Source organism: Leptidea sinapis, chromosome 1, assembly GCF_905404315.1.
Source record: "Leptidea sinapis chromosome 1, ilLepSina1.1, whole genome shotgun sequence".
NCBI lineage: Eukaryota > Metazoa > Arthropoda > Insecta > Lepidoptera > Pieridae > Leptidea > Leptidea sinapis.
In genome coordinates, this window is record NC_066265.1 from 20,380,491 (window position 1) to 20,397,286 (window position 16,796).

General features: G+C 33.8%; 1 protein-coding gene across 1 annotated transcript in view; it reads left to right on the top strand.

Annotated features, from left to right (window-relative positions):
* The window catches only part of LOC126974451 (uncharacterized), a 128,142-nt gene continuing 111,346 nt past the window's right edge, over positions 1-16,796 (top strand). The window contains exons 1-2 of the mRNA XM_050821988.1: positions 1-240; positions 12,535-12,824. Coding sequence (XP_050677945.1) covers positions 12,686-12,824 — 139 coding nt within the window. The 5' untranslated portion in view covers positions 1-240; positions 12,535-12,685. The remainder of the gene's footprint in view (positions 241-12,534; positions 12,825-16,796) is intronic.

The window sequence follows — 16,796 nt, forward strand, 5'->3', positions numbered from 1 at the left end:
CGTGCGTTTAGGGCGTATGTTTTGCGTCCACCGCGTCTTTATCATACAACAAAACAGCATACAGTTTCATCTTTAATATAAAACATTATTATTAGATCATGTGAATGTGTTAAATGTAGTAGTTTCAGTTAAAAAATGTGAAATAATCGTGTTACAAATTTATAACAAGCAAAGCGTTCGTGTATCAGAATATTGATATAAAACAACATTAAGTTCAACGACAAATCTAAGATATAATCGGTAATACACAAATCAACAAGAGAAATAGGACTCGTGAGAGAAGTACATAATCGTGGGGTCCCGAGATATGTTAATTTTAGTCTTCAAACGTTCAAAAACCTCTGCACTAGATACTGCAGTGCGATTTGTATTGCAAATTTTCGTTATCCCGCTACTTAAAGAGACAGTTTATAATTATAATACCAGTATGTTACCATAGCAATTATTCCATACAAAATTAATTTATCATTATAATATACAATCGAGACCTTATTGAATACTGTTTTGTATTTTTAGTAAGCGAAAATAGCAGGTAGAGTAAACCAACTCTACATCTATTTTTGTAAACAAAGAAAGTATAAATAACCCATATAATAATAAATATTTAAAATAAATGAGACGTAAGTCTATTAATAAGCCCGAAGTCTCCATTATCATCATAACACTACTACCTCTCTCCTAGAGTCCTACTACTACCGCTCTACCCATATTTCAAAACGCGTTTATATATTAGTTTTGAACTAAGAGTGAATGAACTAAAGAAATCATTCGATTCAACAGAGTAACGAGTCCCAAGAGAACAATAATGAGCTCATTACAAATACATGCTATCCAAATTTAATTTTGATTGCTACTTTCATATTCGTCACATTCAAATGTAGAGTCATTTTATTTTACACTTATTATTTACTACATGGTAGATAATGAGATTACAATTATTCAGTCTAAGGCTTTGTTTTGCTTTTATGATCCCTGATCCTAATTTCTTTGTTCGTGTTTCATTTAAAAATTGTACATTGCGTATTATTTACATATTATAATTTACTAAATATATTAGCACCGGTGATACGGACGTGTTTTACATCAACATCAGATTATATTTTAAAAATAATTACTATTAAAAACGTACATCCGGCTTAAGTATATTGCTTACTTGTAAAGCTATGTTTTATCGTAAAATAAGCTAAAGGACAAAATTTTTCTTCTGTTATATTACTACATATGTATTTCATCTAAGATATTATTGGATCAAATACTCCTAGTAGGAATTTATAATATGTTTTCTGCAAACCATAGAATAATGGCATAAATGAATTAAAACTACTAAAAACAAGAATAATTACTTAAGGTGCAATAATATAATATGTATTACACAGTTTGATTTTTTATAGACGCTGTAATATTTCAAATTGTGTATCGATAATGATTTTATGGTATAAATTTGCTAATTGAAGGTTCGATAGGCCCATGGAACCATTTACATATATACTGGACATATAAATAACCCTTCAAATTTTTTTTTAATACGGAGACAAATACATTTGCTGGTCACCGAATCAATTTCCCAGTCATATCGGTATCCATTTCCAAGCGACCCGGAAAGAAATAGAAAGCAGGTTCTTGCTGAGATTAAATTAAATCTTTTGGCAGCGTAGGCCTGTCAGTAATACATTGGGTGTGGGTATCTTCCCACCAGATGCTACACCCTCGGACAATCTTGGCTGACATTCAAGTAACAGAACCTATTAAACTAAGTTACTTATTAACTTCTCAGTTCCTTGTTTCTGTAGCTTATTTCACTAGTATCAAACCTTTTATACTCTCAGTTCTATTATTCATGACACTTACGCTGAGATCCAAAGAGTGTACTTAGAATTTGCTCAAACTTTACTTACGTAAAACTAAGCCGAGTGTGACAAAATGCGAACTTGACTTTTGCATTGGGCTGTCTTAGCATTAGCTCAGCATAATTTAAGTTGTCAAATAACTATAAAAACAAAATAAAAAGATTATGTTTTTTTATTAAAATGAGGGACGAGACGAGCAGGAAGTTCAGCTGATGCTAATTGATACGCCCTACCCATTACAATGCAAGGCCGCTCACGATTCTTGAAAATCCCAAAAATTGTGAGTGGCACTACAATTGCGCTCGTCACCTTGAGTCATAAGATGTCCAGTAATTGCACTAGCTACGGTGCCCTTCAGACCGAAATACCGTAATGTTCACACATGACTACTTCACGGCAGAAATAGGCGCCCTTGTGGAACCCATAATCTAGCCGGCTTCCTGTGCAAAGGAGCCTCCTACTAGTAAAATGCTAAGCTTATAGCCATAGACTGATATCTATAGAGCGTACTTAGACTTTGCTCAGACTTTTCTTACGTGAAACTTAGCTGAGTGTGATAAAACGCGGAGTTTACATTTTGGATTGGGCTATATAAGATAAGACATCTTAAGCTCAGCATAATATCAGTTGTCTATTAAAACAAAATCTAAGATTATAATAAGCTTATACTCAGCTAAGTTTTACGTAAGTAAAGTCTGAGCAAAGTCTTACTACACTATATATCTTAGTCCTTGCGCGTTTTCATCACACCGCCGGTCCAATTGTGATTTCTACACCTAGCTCAATCTACTCTATCACTACCATCGAATATACTATATGACCGTCAATATAATATCATCATCATCATCAGCCGGAAGACATCCGCTGCAAGACAAAGGCCTCCCCCAAAGATATCCACGACGATCAGTCCTGCGCTGCCCTCATCCAACGTATTCCGGCGATCTTGACCAGATCGTCAGTCCATCTTGTGGGAGGCCTACCAAGCACTACCTACCGGAAGACGCATCTTCCGATACGTGGTTGCCATTCGAGGACTTTACTACCCCAACGGCCATCTGTCCGTCGAAATATGTGCCCTGCCCACTGCCACTTCAGTTTCGTGATAATTTTTCAATCATATATCTTATTGAAATTACTTAAAACTACGAATTTGCACATGTTTGTTAAGCTTATCTATCATATTATTGATGCTCATGGAGTCCAAAACGTCTTGAGATAAATAAAACTTTCCTAATTCCCTTTGTAAAAAAGGATAACATTAATTCGTATTGAATGTACGTAATATGATACTATTGGAATAAAAGTCCATTAAAGCCAGTTTATTATCAGGCTCGCTTCCAAAGGTATAAGAACCTAATTCAAAAACCCAAAACGACTAAAAAGAGTTCTGTCTCGCTTTCGTTTCCTTACCAATGACCGGTTTAATGCACAACTAGTTGTTTGGATATTCAAATAAGACGTGTATTCGAAGCTATTTATATGTACAAAGTACAAACGTATATTACGTACTTATATTATATTAAAGATGTGTCAAAGCTTTTTTAGAATTATTATTATAATAAGGATAGCGTGATTAAAGAAGGTTACAACGGTTAGACGTAAAAAAAACTAATTTAATAGATAGAAGTCCTGTTTTTTCTTGTTTTGATGTATTTAATTGTGACACTTAAATCAGAAATCATAATAGAATCTTTGCAACTGGCAGTGAATATTGAACATTTAATATAATATTAAAATTAAACATTATTTTTTTGTTGTAATTTGTTATCATCGGTATTTATAGAACTTTATGTTTATTTGATAATCGAAAAATTAAAATACAAGTAGGTTGGTATAGTAGGAAAAATATACAAAGGTCTGAGTCAGTTTATCTAATTTAAGAATTGAGATATAATTCTGTTAGTACAACCGTTTCTGGAAGTATCAAATGTATTTTCTATTTTCATGTTCCCTTTTACTAAGCGAGCGTTCACGCGTAAAAATGGGACCGCCGCTGCTTGTTCTGTCACGTGTGAGTGACAGCTGTCAGTTGGGTTTGACATTTTATCCTTTACACAAAAGTAACCAATAACTCTCAGCATTAAGGGTTACATTCGCAAAGATTATGTCTTATTTATTTTTAACGCACGGTTTGAGATAAAAATGCCATTACCAGCAGCGCAATTAATTCTACCCTACGGTATTATGATTTTATTGTATGTGAAAATTGTACGTTATAAGTAGTTAATAAGGAAACTCCAAAAATAATTAATTTACAATGCACAATCACTGGAATTTTTTATCTCACAGATAGCGTTGCAAACCGTGCTCTGAAATAGGTAGTTGCAAGGTAAATAGGTAGACAACACGAAATTTTTATTTTTTTATTTTTTTGACATTTTTTTTTAAATTTGTTTGATTATGAGTCAGCATTAAAATATACATACAACTTCAAATTTTCACCCATCTACGATCAACAGTTACTTTTGTATCGCGATACAACGTTTGCTGGGTCAGCTAGTAAAAATATAAACTTTTTACGTCAAAAATATTTTATTTCATAGGTAAATCAAGTTATACTTCAAATATGATTTTTTTTTCATACAGCTCTTTCATTCTGTCAGATTTCCTTAGAGACGTTAGATCAAGAAACTCTAAGGTTGCTCTTTTCAAAACAGACAAGTTATGTTTATAATTCAATTTACAAATCATTTCTTAAAAGTAAAAAAAAAAAAGTTCAATACTTAAAATACAAAATGGCTTACACGAGTAGGTAATTAAAAAAAATATATAATTAAATAACAAGAGTTATTGAGAACATTAGATGCATCAATCCACATATACCATAAATAAATAAAGGTATTATGCGAGCCTTTTATGAAATAAAATATATAAGAACTTTTATTTTAAAATATTTAAATAAACGAAATAACAAAAACATGAACCCGCCACCACAAGTAGCGCCCGTTCACGACCATAACCAGCTATCGCCTCCCTCGACCATGTTTTAGGGTAGGAAACGACCCGCTCCACGTCGCCGCCACAAACAGTGGCATTTAAGCGAGCATGACGATGCCTGTCCCGAGAAATCTACCAAATAAGAAAAGAATGTTAATCTACTAAATGCCTTTACAATATACATAAAAAGTAAATAAAATAACAATATATGTATACTCGAAACACCATTACGTAAATATGAAATTTTACAGATATTATAATTCAAATAATAATTAATAAGGTACTGAATGATTTAATCAGAGCTCTTAGCCACGTAAACTCTACTTTACTCTCTTTGAACTTAGCTTGAGTTCCATTGAAATCAATATAAAGCATTTGTAAATTTGATACGAGGGCGATAAACTCAAGGATCAATGAAATTAAACATGGTGAATTTGTATCGGGGTCCGATCGAAATACGTGTAACTTCTGGAATGTTCGTTATAAAACTATAATGTAGTTATTTTTTTAAGGTAATGTATGTAAAGTATTCTAAAGTACTAATTGATATGTACTCAAAACATTTTTAATTTTTTTTTTAAATAAGGGACGAGACGAGCCGGACGTTCAGCTGATTGTAATTGATACGCCCTGCCCATTATAATACAGTGCCGCTCAGGATTCTTGAAAAACCCAAAAATACACAACTACCCACAAATACAAGTGACATAAGATGAGACATAAGATGTTAAGTCTCATTTGCCCAGTAATTTCGCTCGCTACGGCGCCCTTTAGACCGAAACACATTACTGCTTCACGGCAGAAATAGGCGCCGTTGTGGCATACCCATAATCCAGCCGGCATCCTTAGGGTGCCGGCTGGATACATAACAGATAAAGACTTTAAACATAGATACGCTCATAACTGGGCTTTTATTGGGCTGGAAATTTATCATAAGCTGTAAGTTGTGCACAAATTTCTCTACTTCAGCATTTGCAGATGTAGGTAGGTACCAAGTTGCTTGCGAAAAAGTTGTACATACTCCTCTGAATAAAGAGAGATGATTTGTTGAATGTATAAAACTGTACAGTAACCTCAGTAGGTACGACGGGTCACCGGTTATGCTCCGTGTAAGTTTGACCCACTTACTTCCGAATGAATTGGTTCCCTCTGAATAGAGCAATATAACTGCTTGTTCACTGAAATAATTCAAATAACGCAGTTACTACGGATACCATGATATTTTAGTACTCATGAGTTTTAACGCTTGTTCTTTTTACAAGTTTTAACTTTTAGATTTACGTTATTTAAGAATCATCTGATAAAGTGAAAAACTTGCTGTTTGCCTAAAGCGGGGTTTTCACTGTCCTGGTACAATCAGACGAAGTGCACTTGGATGAATAGCTCGTCTACCCGTAGTCGGATCATTTAATAAAAAAAATGGCGCTATCTAAAAAAAGTTAATTGAACTGAAAAGATTGGCTCCTTCATATCATTATATGTATCTCTGTTTTTTTTTTCATGTGTGTATTGGATATTTATACATATGCTTGTGTGAACGATATCTTGACGCTCAATCGGCATATTGCAAATTTTATAAGTTACACTCGTATATATGCTTCGTGTTATTTTTAAATTACAAAATACTTACTGATGATATGTGCTCCCAGTGTCTTTCGTATTTCTTGTAGTATTATTTTACCAATGTTTTACTACGCAACCCAGCATTTTAGTTTCAATTATTAGCAAAGTTTGACAAAACATGACATTGTGACACGTCAACGTCACTCATTGTTCGGCAGGAGACCACACGAGACTGGCTCGAGTACGCCTACGCGTGTACTATAGCTCAAGAAAGTTAGCCCCTCAGATTTTTTTTATTTTTTTATTTTTCTTTATTACATCGTTAGTTCGCCATTTGTTCTTGATTGTTCTCTATAAACATTTGTTTGTTCTCGATTTTTTTTTAAATTTGCAATTCATTAAAATTGGTTAGGTTAGGTTATGTTAGAACAGTTAAAACAACGCCAGAACCAAATAGTAGGCGTTTCCCCCCATTTTTAATTAATTGTTTTTAAATAAACAACGAAAGAACAAACAATTATTTATAGCGAACAATTAAGAACAAACTACGAACTAACGATATGCGATATTGAAAATTAAAAAATGGGGGGCTAAGTTTGATGAGCCGTGTACTATTACTTGCCGCACTTTACGACTATGCCTGCGCCATCTAGTTGAAGCGCAGTGGAAACCTATCATTAATCTAAGGTGCAAAGTGACAATGACTATTCGGACGCTAGACTCGGATGTGTGTAAACTAGAAACCAAGGGTACTCGAATAGTGAAAATCCTGTTTAACCATCCTTAGCAGTTAATACGAATTGATAAGTAAATACTGCCCTACTAATATTTAATCCTCTTACGGCTACTTTCAATATTAAATTTCTGTTCATTATTTTTTCCAGATATTTGTCATTCGTCAATCGGTATTCTCATAGATGGGGTCGTAAAAGAGGACATTAAATCGATTTAAATATCTGTTATTCTCAAACAATTAATTGCTTCCTTACAGAAATCATCCGTTAGTGTGTGATCGTGAATATTTCACCAGGAACGACTATAATACCTTATAGAATCCCACCAGGTGCTCCAGTAGTGTTCCAGTGAACATAAGATGCTTATCTCGGAACTGATACGCTCTCATGCCAAATTTGAGTGAATTAGTAGTCAGTCAAATTAACAAATAGTTCATTCATTTAGGTCAAATAACACCCCGAGGCTATTTAATTATAAATGTTTAATGTACGATATTACATTGCAATCCATATTTTTATTTAAAAAAAGCCCGCTGAGATTCTTGCGCCCGTTTTTCTCAGGTTTTAGGCAGTATATTTTGAATGGGTGGTAGTTTTTGACGCTCAATAAGTGATTTTGAATCCTATTTTGAATAAAAATATTTAGTACACCTTTTCTTAAGAGTTCGTGAACGCCCAGACTCCCTTTCTTGTCTCCCATAGTTTTAGTTTTAGGTACCTACAGTTAGGCCAACAATTATTTTTAATTTTTACAAATATTTGAGATTTATTACATTACGCTCTTAATGCATGAAACCTCCTCTACAATATTTGCTGTAGACGTATGTTAAAATAAACACCAAAACTTTTTTTTTTAAATCTGGCGCTTAACAATAACATTTTCTACGTCATAAATAAATAGATGTTATAGCAGCAATCTTACTCTAGAAATTCTATCTCTAGAGTCTAAGGCACACATCAAGTACTTTTTATACGCTAAAATGCCTTTTGAATGAGCATTAGGCAAGCTTAAGCATAAAAATTGTGATATTGATATAAACTCTATAGGTCTTGCTTATAACATTACATACATTTATTTACAAATATACTGTTATCCTCATGCATATAGGAATTCTAAGAAAGGTATCGATTTGAGTACATATAATAAAAAAACCTGCGGCTTTTAGATATAAATTACACAAAACATGTCTTGAATCTTTACTCAAGCTCCAGACACAATCGTATGCATAACAAAGGCACTAAAGGTGTGTTCGTTTTTTGTGCCCCTTTATCTCCACGTTATAAATATAAACCCACAAACACCTGCCCAATCAAGTCCATTATGACATCATAATTAATGATATTGTTTCCTAATTGAGTGAGTTAGTATTTTTTTTATATTCCAAATATGTATCAAATATCTATAGGGATATTTTTTATTCACTGATTTAACTAATTTGAAGTGAAAACTGCTTTAACGGCGTTGTGCACTTTTCTTGGGATGGGTATAAAATGTTAAACTCGCGTCAGGAAAAGTGGCCTGGTCGAAAATTCGTAAGACAGTCGTTGCAATAATGAATGAAAGTTGATTTTTTTGTATGTAGTATGAAAACTAAATTAAGTAATAGTTCTGAAGTGTTTAAAAAAAATATAAATTGACATTTTTTGTACGATAGCGCAATAAATGAATATTGTATTCAACCACATAAATGCTAGTATTTTATACTGATAAATAAAGGAATTCATGCAAAATTATTCCCTAACCATTCCAAAATATCAAGAAATGCACAACGTTAAGTACTGTTCAAGATTTTACGTCTGCCGGCACTCCCGGAGTGCAACCCGTTTTTTTTCTTTCATTATTTTTGTGTATTACGAATTACGTAAACCGGCCTATTCATGTACCTACTAATGGACTACAAATAGTCATATAGTTATATGTATAGTTAAAATGAAAACTATGTTATTACATAAAAGCGCTTCTTATATATCAACTTTATAACATATACAAATAATTGATATGTTAAATATTAATTATTATCGATAGTTTAATAGACTGCTAAAAATTCAAATAACCAAGAGAATTCTACTAAGCGCTGATAGATCCCGAATTATTGTTAAGTCACCTTATACGTTCCGTATCGCCACAATCTCCAACTATTATTGCAAACATCAATAATCGAATAGGCTGTAGAAATGAATATATTACTATACGGCCACGAACCTTCAGAAATCATGAGCATAATTCGAAATTGCCAGCCTAATAATGTTATTTTTATTCCCGCAATAAGCAGATTGCGTGTCTAAGGGGAAAACAATGCTTCACTTCACTTAACCTTTATTACAACATGTCAGAGGTAAAATTTATCCGTTGTAACTGCACGAAACCTTGTTTTGGATAGTTTAGTAATATTTATTTTGCGGTATGAGTTATAGCGTTTTGTACGTCACTGTGCGATGCCGTATTGAGTGCTGTGAAATGTCTGTGAAATAATGGCTATGAAAGGCTTTTGTGTGGTCGGAAATTTAGATAGTTATTAAGGACTACTGTAAGAATACTTCGCACATAATAAATGGTCACACTGAACAAATATGATAAAACCATAATAGTTGGTGCATGCTAAGCTCTCTTCTCTGCTCATTAACGGTCGTTTTCAATAACCTATCTATCCTTAGTTTAACTAATTAGAGGTTGACAAATCTATCCTTTTACGCTTACTCACATTACAATAGCCTATCAACAGATAGCATTGGATTATAACTAATAATATAGATATATTGGACATAACTATGGATAGAAAAGATCTTGTCAAAGGTGATAGCAATATATCTGTAGCTAGAGATACATTATTGAAAACGGCCGTAAATGTACAACAAGTAACTTGATGTATCTACTGTCCAGAGTGAACTGTTACTGTTAATTTTTCATATATTTTTTAAATCTATAATTTAAAATATTTGTCCATTTTTCGTCCCATTAAATTTGATGAAGAACTGCGGTATATTTATGGAGTCTCATCAACAAGAAGGATCACCTTAATTAAATTGATTTAATAAATTTATTAAGAAATTGAAAGTAGTCAAAAATATTGTTAAAATAAGCTCCAAAATCATATGCGGACAGTATTTTCGACTAAACTTTGAAATCCTTACCTTCAAAATAAGCTGGTTTAAAACTCAAAGGCCATCAAGCTTTAAAATCCAATAATTGGTAAAGAAATTGGCAACGGGCAATGGTTTTCACCAACGGTTGAACTAAGGTTTGACAGACTAGCCCCTTTATTGAACACAGTTTTATACTCAGATATTACTTTCCTTGAATTATTTACTATCTGTTATAAAATCACGCGGGAAAACTTACCTTTTCACGTATAACATAACAAGTGTTGGCTCGGTCAACGTTATTTTGCCAAATAAATTAAGTACATTGTATGAATTGTCATATTATGTATTGACCGAATTATTTGTGTTGTGAACATATAGGTATTTCTAAATAAATATATAGGTTCCGGATAAGTAATCATGAACATATTAATTCCTTCTCCGAAATACGCTGCATCTCATGGTACAAATATTATTCCGATCTGTTCAGTAGTTTTCACAGTACAATCGATGGTAAAAACGGCTCTCTATTTATTAGTAGAGATAGTTAAAAAATAAAAAAAATATTTTTAAAACGAACCGCTTAGATGTAGGTACGCCAGGTTTTACCAGTGGGAGGCTCCTTTGCACAGGATGCCGGCTACATAATTGATAACACAACGGCGCCTATTTCTGCCGTGAAGCAGTAATGTGTAAGCATTACTGTGGTCTGAAGGGCGCCGTAGCTAGTGAGACTTAACATCTTATGTCTCAAGGTGACCGGCTCAGTTGTGGTGCCGTTCAGAATTTTTGGGTTTTTCAAGATTCCTGAGCGGCACTGCATTCTTATGGGTAAAGCGTTTCAATTACCATCAGCTGAACGACCTGCTCGTCTCGCCCCTTATTTTCATAAAAAAAAGTAGGTACATATGGAGTCAAGTGTCTCATACAATATTTTTAAATAGTCATGAAATAAAATTCGGAATAAAAACTTTTTTATAATTTTCTTCTAACAATTTGTGCTCTCTATGCTCCGTAAGTCGCTTTAATGCACGCCCATTACTATTAAAAGCTTTCTTATCGCTGATCTGTTTCAAGCCTTTCATTCATTGAGGTCGCCTTATGTTTTCACAGCCTTAACTATAAATGACATAGAAAAGTCATTTCATTTGACTGGTACGAGTTATATATTTACTGGTGATGACTTATGTGCCAAGTTTTATGTCAGTCAATAAAAAACTAGGATGTACTTTGATACCAGCAGACGAATTCTACCACCGGACATTACGTCAAATGCAAGATTCCACCCGCACAATTTTGACGTCTGGTATTCTTCTTACCTCGCACGGCCACTTTGTAGAATCGATAACCGGCTGTAGTTTTCCCAAACCAATACGACTTAGCAGCCTTCAAGCATAGAATCCCAACTTAAAGGCCGGCAGTGCATCTCTTGTCCCCTGATTTCAAATACATTGACATTACATACCCTGATTTGCTGGATGTCCATGGGCATTTGCCTTGCCACTTCCGAGTACGTTTTACTCGTTTCCCCCACTATTTATATCAAAAGAAATGTAAGGAGTTTTTTATTATATCGGACATCACGGCGATAGAACGCTGCCCAACAAATGAGTCAAAATGTGCGTACGGTTCAATGAAAGGCGACTGAAAGAGAAGAGTAATCTTTCGTTAGTTTCGTTCCCTGCATGGACAAGGCCTAAGGGGCTCGTCAAATGGCCAGATTACCATCAGATGATCCTCAAGCTCCGATATCCTTGTACTCCATAAATAACAAGAGAGTAATTTATCCACATAATAGACATGTTACCAGTGGGCGGCTCCTTTGCACAGGGTGCCGGCTAGATTATGGGTACCACAACGGCGCCTATTTCTGCCATGATGCAATTATGTGTAAACTTTACTGTGTTTCGGTCTGAAGGGCGCCGTAGCTAAATTACTGGGCAAATGAGACTTAACATCTTATATGTCAAGGTCACGAGCGCAATTGTAGTGACACTCATAATTTTTGGGCTTTTCAAGAATCCTGAGCGGCACTGCATTGTAATGGGCAGGGCTTATCAATTACCATCAGCTGAACGTCCTGCTCGTCTCGTCCGTCGTTTTCATAAAAAAATGTATGTCTGTACCAACTGTATGTTTTACGTTAATTGGCTAAAAAGCACTATGCTCCGGTACGATCTTCGCCCGCCTTGTCGTCTTGTGATTCCTCTGGTGTTACAAGTTACTAATTTCTATCGTAAAATGTACTATGTATGGAATTAAATAGAGCTTTATTTTTATTATATCTGAAAGAAAAAATCGGCTCTGAGCTTATTACTACAAATAATGCAAAAATGTCCATAGCATTAAGTGAATATATTTTTGTGTTTCAGTATGTTTTGAAATTGTGATTATAGAATAAAGTGATATCATATTGGTTAAATTGTGAACGTTGCTCGATGCCAATATACAATGACTTCCAAGTTAGTGATATTGAAAGAAATGTGTGAACTATAAGTGTGCGCGGCAAATGTTGAAGGGATCATGTCACGGCAGCGGCCGACTTCCCGCCATTTCCACAACCATCCTGAGCTGCGGAGAGATTCAGGTCTGATGGTGAGATGGGTGTTCTTCGTCTGGTTGGCAAGCTTCGGACCGCTCGGGAACACTGTCAAACAAGATGGTAAGTGTTTGCTATATTATTCTAAACTACAATAAGATCCCGAACTGTTTTGTCTCATTAACGATAAATGGCCAGCTTTTGATTTTTTAAAATATATTAATTTGATATCATCTTTATTTCTTAATAGTAATGAATAAAAAAAAAAAATCGTCACAGGTTAATTTATATAGTACCTATTGAATTGTTAAAGGTTATATTTTTTTTATGAAAAGGAGGGACGAGTCGAGCAAGACGTTGAGTTGATGGTAATTGATACGCCCTGCCAATGCAATGCCGCTCAGGATTCTTGAAAAACCCCAAAAATTCTGAGTGCCACTACAATTGCGTCACCTTGAGAAATATAAGATGCCTTATTTGCCCAGTAATTTCACTAGGTACTTTCAATAATTACACATTATTGTTTCACGGCAGAAATATGCGCGGTTGTGGTACCCATAATCTAGCCAAAATCCCTTCAAGGATAGGGGCTATACCAGTGGGGAGCTTCCCACTGAAACCTATATAATAGGTTATATATATATATATATATATATTTAGAGTTATGTATGTATAACTAGCAGACCCAACATATTATCTTCAGTCCGCACTTTGCTATGTAAGCATAAATAAATAGTAACTAACTAAATGGCAGTGATCCCCACATACCAGCGCCAATTGTAAATCTAAGCTTTTCAAGGACTTACTCAAATATGCATGCATGAAAAAAAATATGCGAATAAAAAATACTGTACGTTCCGTGTAATAAATAATAAACTGTAGGTTAACTAGTATATAAGAATGGTTTTACGCAGGCCATCAAAAATTGTATAGTATACTAGCTGACCCAGCAAACGTTGTATTGCCGATATTAAAATCGCGATACAAAAGTAGCTGTTGATCGTAGATAGGTGAAAATTTGAAGTTGTATGTATTTTTTAACGCTGACTCATAATCAAACAAATTTAAAAAAAATGTCAAAAATATTTAAAAAAAATTCGTGTGGACCACCCTTAACATTTAGGAGGATGAAAAATAGATGTTGTCCGATTCTCAGACCTACCCAATATGCACTCAAAATTTCATGAGAATCGGTCAAGCCGTTTCGGAGGAGTTCAAAGTTTAACAGCATGACACGAGAATTTTAAATATTAGATTATTTATGCAAGGTATTGAATTTTGTTGTTATATGATTTAAAAGTTGGGTTAGGAGTTTCTTATCACTTCTTCTCCCCGTGTAATGCTCCTTTAAGAACTGATATAGCTTCATACAGATTACCAAGTGTTATTGCAATATGTTATATTATTGTCAATCCCTGTGGTAAATAATTGTCGTTACATTAGTTTTAAAGTAAGGTTTCGATAACCACGCAATAAATTTGTCGACTGTGGCCTTAGGCAAATTTTATTCAAATGGAACTTATATTATCTCATTTAAGTAATAATATCACAGATTAATAAAAGTATATATTTTAATAATCATACAATAATATGTACACCTATAACAAACAAAAACAACAGATGACCCGCATGCTCATTTGTCCTCCTAAACCGTAAAAATAACATAAAAATTATTGTATATTTTTTATTTAAAATGTATTGATCATAGCTAAGCTTTGAACCTGTAATTTAAAATTAATTATAAATGAAAACCGTCGTTGCGTCTTAATTAAGAAAAATATAAAACAGAAGTGAAACACAACATTAATTGCCGTGACAGGGTGGAGGGCTGCGAGGGGCAGGGAAGGGGTGGTGAGGGGAGGGGGTGGCAGAGGAAACAATAGGTTTTTTGGAACTATTGTATCCCTCCCTCAGTCACGCTTCGCTCGTTGGCAGCGGTTGAGCGGTAATGTTGCCACAATGTCGTTATCATGAAAAATGTAATCTAGTAGATACAACGTAGTAAATATATTGTCGTTTGATGAGCAAACGGTTTGGGTGCCAGCGATTTACTAATAAATGGCAAAATATATGTTCAATTTACCTTTTTTTTAACTCAATAAAAGATTAAATAATGAACTATCTACAGTTATGCAAAATTTTCTTTGTTAGCACACATTTATATAAAATACTTTTGAAGAGAACGTAAAAAATTATGATTTCTGAAGTACTGAGCGTTATAATATGTTTAGAGGGTATTGAATATTTGAAGGACAAATAAGAAAAAACGACATACGTAACAAAAATCAAGCCTTTTAATTATAAGTAGCTAAAATAACGATTTATAAAGCATATGTTTTGAGTCGAAGCGACAGTAGTGATATAAAATTAAGACGATCAATATGATATATGTATAATTTTTGTTTTTTATGCATAAATTAAAAACAATTGCAATATACATAATTACAATAAATCGAGCTGACTTTCCCCGAACGAGCGATAAATAGCTATGCGTGACAATTGAGTCTCATTCACGACAGTGCGCCTAAGGGAGATTTCGCTTCAAAATATTGCAAAAAAAACCTATTTTGCTGTATCTCGGACACAGTCCTAACAATATGGTTCAAATTCGTCAAAGTGAAATAAACTTTATTCAAATAGGCTTGCTATACCAAGCTATACGAAGCCTAAACTCAATGACGTTCTTACACATATAAGGTTCTATACACATATAGGTATAATATATCATTCACAATCTGATAGTAGAACGGAAACAGTGTGCTTAAAGACAATGTAAGCACACTTTTCTCCTTACTCGTGTGTCACTATCCGATTCAAATCTGAACAAAATAAATGTCTTACATTGCTCCTTATTCACCAAGAACATCTTACACAACTCGAATTAATGCGGCAATGTATAGTTATAGCATTCGAAGCATGGTGTAATTTGTGGCATGTTCCATATTAAGGCTGTTTTATATGACGTGTAGAACTTCATTGCTTAAACTAGTCATTCCTGAAAGATCGTATTTTACACTATAAAATACTCTCATATATCTCGATCTGTAAACTATCTATTGCACGTGCTCAACTAACAGTAATATCTAAATATTTACAAAATTTTATTTGCTATCACACATTTAAATATAATACTTTTGAAACAAACGCAAAGTCTTATAATTTCTGAAGTACTGAGCATTATATTATGATTAGTGGGTATTGAATATGACTTACTTTAAGGGCACAAAACAATCGACATACGTCAAAAATCAAGCCCAATTGTGTATAGATTACCTACTCTGGTTGCGATAACTGATCGCGTTGCCTCAGTTGCCTAAGTATGACAATAATTAATATCGAGTACCGAAGCTCGATTCCAGTTGTTGTATATTATGAAGAGCTAAATTATCAATTGCTAATAATAGCCTACAGTTCTGGTGAGGGCGCCTCACTACTTCCCAATATCCAGTAAAACGACAAAGACTTCATTCAATCTATATGTAAAAGATTAATCCTAGAGGTCTGTTGCCTGTTGTTCAGACGTGGCTCGTCGAACAAGCTCCTAATAAATCGTAACTAGGTTGCTGACTCGTTCAATTAAAATTCAAAGAGAGGAAAAAATTACTTTGCCGCGATTGAAGACGTTAATTGCATCGGAGGAAACTTTGTAATCAGTTTCTTTAATTTTAAAACCAATTTCGAAATGATTGAATTGTTTTACAATTGCGATTCTATTTATATGATTATAGTTTTTGTTCATATCATTGCATATATTATATATGCATTTAGTAACTTCTTTTTCGACGTTGATGTTTCGTGAGCAACAATCCTGAGGTAACTTTGCATCTAACATTATATAAAATATTATAACACTAGAAATTAGAGATTGCTTGTAACTAATTCTAGTGGGCTTCATACGATACATAATAGCTTTAAGGGTAAATGTGTACACGTTTATAATAAAGTCCCAGCCACTATCAGGCATTATCTATAAATAAATTTGAATATTTTATAAAAAAAATGGCTCTGCCGTAAATCCTATTACTACACAGCTGAATATCTTAGTGATCGGATAGCCTAGGACTAGATTATGATTATTTTATAGCGATAGAAATG